The sequence below is a fragment of the Xylocopa sonorina genome, chromosome 5, assembly GCF_050948175.1.
Source record: "Xylocopa sonorina isolate GNS202 chromosome 5, iyXylSono1_principal, whole genome shotgun sequence".
Classification (NCBI taxonomy): Eukaryota; Metazoa; Arthropoda; class Insecta; order Hymenoptera; family Apidae; genus Xylocopa; species Xylocopa sonorina.
The window spans coordinates 7,933,772-7,941,672 of record NC_135197.1 but is presented as its reverse complement, the minus strand read 5'-3'; the positions used below and the strand labels follow the sequence as shown (position 1 = coordinate 7,941,672).

Here is a 7,901-nt window from a genome sequence, read left to right as displayed (position 1 = left end):
TTTTCTTACGGCTGGCCCCACGCGTACGCGTCCATCCAAGGGTAAAACCATCATACGTTGCTCTCGAGAATCGAAGTTACCTTTCTACTAGAAGTTTTGAGTTACTTCGCGTGGAACATCCTGCTAATTTTCTTATCAACTTGAGGATTGTACTATGTGTGTTATTATTAGTGGTTTCCGTTGTTTTGTGCTTGAGTTTTCACTGAGAACTTTGTTTCAGATAACAGAATGGATCTCGAGTTCCCCTCTTTCGTTTTGAACATTCTTGTCTTGCATGAAATAAATTACTCGAGTTGTTTCTTTGGTTGTGTAAACGGTATCGAAGTGTAGGAAAGTTGAGTTTGAAGAGCAGAATGATAATTCGACTCTGAGGTGGACGCGCACGTTAACTCGCTGATGCTTGCAGGGATGCTTACAACGACTTGTCGCTACCGCCCTTTATTCTCGTGACTCCAGCTGCGTCTCGCATCGATCGTACCCTTCCTCGCGTTCTCCAGTTTTAACTTCCCCCGTTCTTGATATTTATCGTAAAAAAAGTGGGGTGAACGAAGAATAAGGAACATTTCGAAGGGGTATCAAAGTATTGGAAATATGTGCGTTGGCATATTGATGAATGGCGGTGGAAGTGTAGAAATGCGAAGGAGGAGGACTCAAGGGGTTGAAATTTATGACAGCCCTGGTGATTCGACGCTGTTGTAATTTATGTAGAATGAAATGAAACTTGCATAAATTGTAAGTCATCGATTCGAGTTTCGCGAGGGTGGAACTCGCAGAGGGTTGAAAGTTACGGCGAAACCGAATTCCTTTCGCAGTCGCGACTGTGTGCTCGTCTGGCGTGACTCTCCATCGAATAGAAATTGAATAAAACACGATTTATTCCCTGGAAAACGTTCAATTTATCCTGTTGCCGAATGTGAAACCCTTACGCGAGTCGACGCTCGTTTTCGTTATCAACTCGATAATCGTCTAACTTCGTCCCAGCGTTCAGCGAAACGTAATCAAGGCTAATTGTTCGAGAGATCGGGGGAACAGTTTCGCGTAAACAGCGGTATTTGTCACCGCGAATGGAACACACCGGAAATGGTACTCTGACGTTCGAAAACTACCAATTGCGAGGGCCGTGTATCTTCGTCGATCGAACATCGACACGTATTATTCGTCGACAGAAAAGAATAACAGTTAAATCGCTTCTGAAGTGGCTCGTTTGAAAATCAACATTGGAAATTTCGATCGAGTCCAATTATCGATATCTGTCGCGAGAAAGTGAAGAAAAAGAAATGTACGTGTGCGATATATGGCTTATTATGGTTCAACGACATAACGAGTTTCTACGCGCGTTAAAACGTTTACCAAATGAATATAAAAGGACCAGAAAAAAGACGTTAACTCACCAAGGCAACCCTGAAATCCAACAGGAATCGTCCTTGCAAGCACCCAGCAGAAAACAAAAATACTCTACTCAGGATGGACCCCGGACCACTGTCCACGTTCCAAACTCACCCCCACGCCGGATACAATTTACAATTTCCATTGTCCACTCTTCACCGAGCACTCTTCGCGTTACTCCATCACCGCACCCTCTCGCTACGACTCTCATTCCACGTTTCTCCCGTTCTCTCTCACTCTCTCTCGTTCCTCTCGCTCCCGCAGCCACCCGTCTCCTCGAATCACCCCCTTTCACTCGCCTAACTAAATGACACACGCGATTACACTGACGAGAACTTCAGATTCACCAATTCGTTATCTAGCAGGCTCCCTCTGCCACCCCCCCACCTGCAGAGTCTCGCTTGATCGGGTCGTAGTCGCACCCCGTCCGGCTTCGTCGCTCTCGCGCGTAAAACCGCGAGATCCCGAAAAAGTCGAGGTCAGACGACCTTCCAATTCCTCGAATAATTCCACTTAGTGCTCCGACAAATCCGGATAAAGGAAGCCCGAGGCGTCCTGCCGGGCTTCCTCGGCGCGCGCCCCGTCTTTTGGGTTCCTGAGATTATATCAATCCCCTCGTTTCACGGCGTCGAGCGTCGCGACGGCCCCACGGCGACGATTCCTCCACCGTTCCTCGACAAAACTACCAGAACCTCTGCTCCTTCTCTCTCTCGATGGCCATCAGTTTCCTTGCGAAACGTCTTCCGCTGCCCTTTCGAACGTCCGCCCCCTTGCGCGACGCATCTTCAACAACCACGACGAACAGTCGATACATTTTGTCGAGCATTCTATAAAATCCGGTGGCTCTTTCGATTTCATCTAATCTACCGTAACTTGAACGTACGAAACATCGCGATCAACGATCAATAGGATCGTTGGCGAACATCGTGTCCGATAGGATACTTCCTCTTGGGCTTCCTCCTTCGTCTCGTTGCTTCCTCTGTCCCGTTACCTTCGCGTTCTAACAAATACTGGGACGTGTCTACGAGAAAACGCGTGTTGAAGGCCATCGATTTGTGCTCTTTATTTTCTCCATCTTCGCGTGTCTCCGTTACGTCGCTCGGATCGACGACAGCGAATGGTACGATCCTCGACTACGAGCGTGTCCCTCGACGATCAAAATCCAATGTAACCATAAATACGAACTGGTGCGTCCACGAAATCAGGGACTGGTGCTCGCAGCCCCCGTTTAGGCGATATTCTCGAGAACCGTCTCGAAAAGCTTGCGACTCGCTCGAACGAACAATTCCTCAAATCCATAGCGCGGTCTAACAGCTGCCTCCGACATCGAACGCTGACCAATGCGTTCGAAACGCCTCCTATGCGGAGGATTCGTCGACTACTGTCCAGCAGTAGGCGACGATCGAGGATTCTGGCTCACGAATGATCCCAAGGGCCAACAAGTAGATCTCGTTTGACGAAAAGATTCGCCTCAGACGGAAATCTCCTGGATCTGAACACGTTTCTTGGCGCTGCCGGGTGTTCCCGGTTGCCTGAGGATCCCTGGACAAGAGAGACCCACGTTGGGCGCTGGAGCCTTCGGTGGTGGCGGCGGTTCCGGTAGATTCTCGTCGTTCTCGTCGCTGCTGCTGTCCCCGTCGTCGTCGTCCTCGTCCATCCTGGCAGTGGTCGCGTCCACGCAAGGCGACGGAGTGCGGGTCCTCTGGACGCAAGGACTCCTGCTGTACAACGGTGGCTCCAATATCCTCTTCCCCCCACCAGGCGGTGGCGAGCATTGAAACTCTTGCAGCTGCAACTCCAACTCCTGCGCCAATTTCGCTTTGTGAGGCGGCGGACTCGAGGACGGCGAGTCCATCAGGTTCAACGAGGACAGCCTCTGTTTCCCGGAAGACATCTCGATACCAGAACAGCCCGCCTCCAATAATTCCTCCTTCTTCTTATCCCCAAACGCGGACGACAGACCCCCTGTCGCGCTCGACGCGTTTCTGTCCCTCTGATGATAGATCCCCGCGAAGATCAGTATGTTCAACAGCAATAAGAACACCCCAACGGCGATGGTGACGGTCAGAGCCGTGGTGTAGCTCTGATAGTGGCTCGAGGCTAATTTCCTCAGCAGATTGTTGGGTCCTGGGCCCAGGTTCGGATGCTGCATGGTCCTCGACGTGGTCGCCACTGTGGTCGCGACCGTCGCGTTTGGTGTACACTCGGTGGTCGAGATCATGCTCGAGACGGAGGACGGCTCGGTTGGCGATGGTACCGGAAGCGGCGGCGCTGGCAACGGCAGCGCCATCGTCTGCGGGCGAACTGCGCCTTCGTACAGGCTTGGGCTCTCCGCGAGGTGATGATGACGCATGCTGATCTCGTAGCCGGGTCGATGGAGCTGCGGCAACAGATTCAACCACAGGGACATCTTGTGGCCCCTGTAATGCGACCGCATTTCCGTCCTGCGACCAGCCTCCAGGTAGAGCTGATTTATCGAATCGTACGAATCCCAGAACAGAGGGCTCGTAGGCAGCCCGTCCGATCCCGATGTCAGCGGGCTGACGCCGTTCGGGTCCCTGAAACATCCCCACCGTGCCACGGAACACACACGGCGTACTCGATCAACCGATCGCTGCTACCGGATGGAAATTGCGCTACGGACCGTGGATGGGACGGGGGACGGGAGGAACTGAATCATTGCTGCCAGGGATCGAGGAGATAGCGAGATGGGGACGTTGTTCGCGGTTTGTTCGACGGTTTTGCGTAGCTGGATAAGGGTTATTTAAAATGGCGCGTTTTGGGTAACTTTATTTTCAAGTAGACGAAATTGTAAGTATGACACGTGTTGCTCTAATTGTCCTTTTTTTTTATATGGAAATTGCAAAATCTGACAGAATAATCGATTGATATAAAATGGCACGTTTGAATATCTTTATTTCAAGGTAGACGAAATTGTAAGTGTAATACGTGTTGATCTAAATGTCCTTTTTTCTTGATATAAAAATTGCAAAATCGGAGAGAATGATCGATTGATGTGAAGGGACGTGTTTGAATACCTTTATTTCAAGGTAGACGAAATTGTAAGTGTAATACGTGTTGATCTAAATGTCCTTTTTTCTTGATATAAAAATTGCAAAATCGAACAGCCTGAAAATCGCCCCTAAAACAAACTCCTCACGTCTGGCCATTTCCCCCTGCATTTAATTATTTCACGAGAACCAATACCCGGTTTCATTGTTCGATTTGTATAGCCGAAGAAGAACGAGGAACTCGAACGGAAATTGCGTTTCGAAATTGAGTTCGCCGGACGACTGGCTTTCTCCTAGCCCAGCAGGTGTGCTCGCGATATCGCGCGGATACAAACGCAATCGCATTATGTGTTTTCTATCTCCCCGCGCGCTGCCTGAATTTCTCTCGCGTGAAAAACGACCGTGCGATCGCGTCCTTTCTCGTGCGAGCCAAACTGGGATATCCGCGATTCGACGGCAGGAGGAATCGCTGGGAGCATCGACTGCCACGGTTCGATAATTAAGATCGATACAAGGACGAACGAACCTTTGACGATCTGCAAGAAAATCGAGGCACTCGCTTCGATGGAAGCGAGAAACGCGAGAAAAAACAGATCAATAATTAAGATCGATACAAGGGCGAACGAACCTTTGACGATCTGCAAGAAGATCGAGGCACTCGCTTCGATAGAAGCGAGAAACGCGAGAAAAAACAGATCAATAATTAAGATCGATACAAGGGCAAACGAACCTTTGACGATCTGCAAGAAGATCGAGGCACTCGCTTCGATGGAAGCGAGAAACGCGAGAAAAATCAATCTCGCGATAAGAATGGTTCGTCGATCTTTTACGTGTACGCAGCAGTTCGGTTCGTTTGGTTGAAATCACGGGAATTGGCGGGAACAGTCGGTCCCGTCTATCGAGCGGCCATTTCGACTCGTTACAATCGGGAAACCGAGGGACGTTCGTAATTTGAAAAGTTCCAGCGAAAGAGCTCGTTAAAGTTTCGCGATCGGAACTGCTGCAACGGCGTTAATTAAGACGTTAATATTTTGGTGGCGATATCGATAGGAATATCGTGTAGGTTAACTTTTCATCGAGTTCGAAGAAGTGGCGAGTGGTTCTTCGGGTAGACCCAAGTTTCCAAGTAAAAACCTAAGTTTCTTCGTGTTGCCTTCAGTTTGTTCATCCTACTCGACGAGGTAGCGGTGCGAAAGGTTCGCAAGATGAATTCACGACATCTCGCTGCGAAACTAATTGAGAAATCGATTCTAGTTACAATTCAGACCCTCGTCTCATATTTGTACCTAATTTCCATTTATTTGGTCGAAGCGTAATTAACAGAAAAAGATTAAACTACTTTCCTCTGTGTTTATCTTTTAAATATTAAGTAACTCAACGATAATTTGAATTTATTTGAACGGTCGATGAAAAGTTTCTTGAAAATTTGAACAAAAAAACTGCGTCTCCTCCGTTTTCAACGCGCGCGGACTGAAATGTCTGATTTTGCAATTTTAAACGGGACAGAAATTTGATACGAACTTCAAATTGCTCGGGTTGGTGCTCGATTAGGGACCAAATTGTATTTGCATGGAAATTACCTAGTGCACTGGCGTGAGGGACTAATCATCTCGACTGTTAGTCCAATTAAATACGTTATTCATGATTTTCGCGTGCAAAAATTGTGCTCTACGTGGAGAGGGTTGGGCAGAATCGATCGACTTGAACCGTGTTTCTTCCTGGGACCATTGTAACGCGATTTATCTCTTTCACGCCCGGGCAAGGCCAAGAGAACGCTGACCAAACGCTATCAGAAGTTAAAGCCGGGCGTAATGGCAAATAAAATCAGAGCTGTTATCTGCCAGCTTTATCAGAGCAATCTCCTTTAACGATAATTGCACCGTTTTATGAAACCCTCCGAGTGTTTTCTCGCGACTTAAACCAACATCCGCAACGTACGATGGCGTTCGACTTTATAGTTAATTTTAAAGGAATTTACCTCCTAGCTGTTTTCTGAGAAAATAAAAAACAACTCCAGTAACGTATACTAACAGTTAATACCTCACGATCTTAAGTACACGTAATAAATTATTAATCTGTAAATTATATATCGATCATTTTTCAAAAGACACAGGCTCCAGAAACGCGACAAGGCACCATCCCCTAAAACGAAACACGACGATCCCCAACAAGACACCCGATACGCAAACATTTCCCATTATTCCACGCAGCTTCGAAAGAAAGCCAGCGAGCCTCGAATCAACCGCTCTATATCGCGCTCGAAACGACCCACTACCCAGCTACTTCTCAGCGAATCCAATCTCTAAACGGAAGCTCGAGCGCGGCTCGAAATCCTGTCTCTGAAACAACCGAAGCGCGTCCTCGACGACGGTGCAAACGAAACGCGGATTCGCCATTTCTCGTGCAACGATTAAACGAAAAACATGGAACCCTCCTCATTCGAAACTTTCCTCCCAACAGGAATAATTTCTCCATTTCTCTAAATCTATGCACACCCTATAGAAAAACCTAATCGCGCCACGTTATCTAGGGACCACGATTGTCAGCACAACCGCAGCAAAGTTCTCGACAGAGGTTTCAATCGAGCGTCGCCGACTCGACAGCTAAGCAGGATGGACACCAATCCTAGAGGATTCTGGAGTAAAAAGGGGTGTAGCAGGGGAGCAGAAAGGAGGAACAAAGGGTAGGAAGGACTCACCCGCGTCTCACGAAGTTCGCCAAGTAGTGGATCAGCAGTTTCGACAAGTTCTCGTCGGCCAGAGTGTAGTTGGTCTGGGTGAGGAAAGCGGACGCGACCTCCCCGCGCAGAAGGGGTATGCCCAGCAGATAGGGCACCTCCTCGCCCCTCTGGCTCGGCCGTTCGTCGAGCTGGAAGTGGAGGAAGTAGCCGCGGCCACCGGAAGCAGAGTGGAGGAGCGCCAGCCTCAGAAGGGGTGCGGCGACCTGGCCATCGCCAAGCAGCGACAGGAGGCCCTCGCAGATCGCAGACGGGCTCTGCTCGCCCCTCTCCCAGTCGGTGTACTCGTTGCGGAGGGTCGAGTAGATCTCGTGCAGGTGGTAACGGTAGGTGTTCCGCACGTAAGTGCGCAGAATACGGTCCCTCCTCGTCTCGTTCAGACCGTTCTGAAATCATGGACGGCCCCGATGCGATGAGGGTAAACGACGCGGACGACGGGATTTCTTCTTCGAGGCGATCGTAAAACTCTGGCAACGCGACCTCGTAAAACTTTCTTATACGATGGTCCTTGGTTTTTCTTTCTTTTTTCTTTTTTTTTTTTGTCTCTTTTTTCTGTGTGCTTACGGATGGAACGATGTCTCGCTGGGTGTCTGATAAATGTCTGATAAATGAATTAAAAGTGTCGAGCAATGAATTCAGATGAGGTTGAATGTTGATGGATCACGAGATCTTTGATGGAAAATTATCGCGTCGCGTCCTCGAATTATGGCCACGCGTGGCTGGAAATGAATAATTGAAATGGCACCGCGGAGCGTTCGATGGTTATC

At 48.9% G+C, this 7,901-nt stretch overlaps 1 protein-coding gene across 1 annotated transcript in view; it reads right to left on the bottom strand.

The window, feature by feature from the left end:
* Positions 1–2,805: 2,805 nt before the first annotated feature.
* LOC143424005 (neuroligin-1) overlaps positions 2,806–7,901 on the bottom strand; it is a 38,348-nt gene continuing 33,252 nt past the window's right edge. Inside the window, exons 7-8 of the mRNA XM_076895786.1 lie at positions 7,096–7,520; positions 2,806–3,944 (exon numbers count right to left, since the gene is read on the bottom strand). Of these exons, the coding sequence (XP_076751901.1) occupies positions 2,858–3,944; positions 7,096–7,520 (1,512 nt within the window). The 3' untranslated portion in view covers positions 2,806–2,857. The remainder of the gene's footprint in view (positions 3,945–7,095; positions 7,521–7,901) is intronic.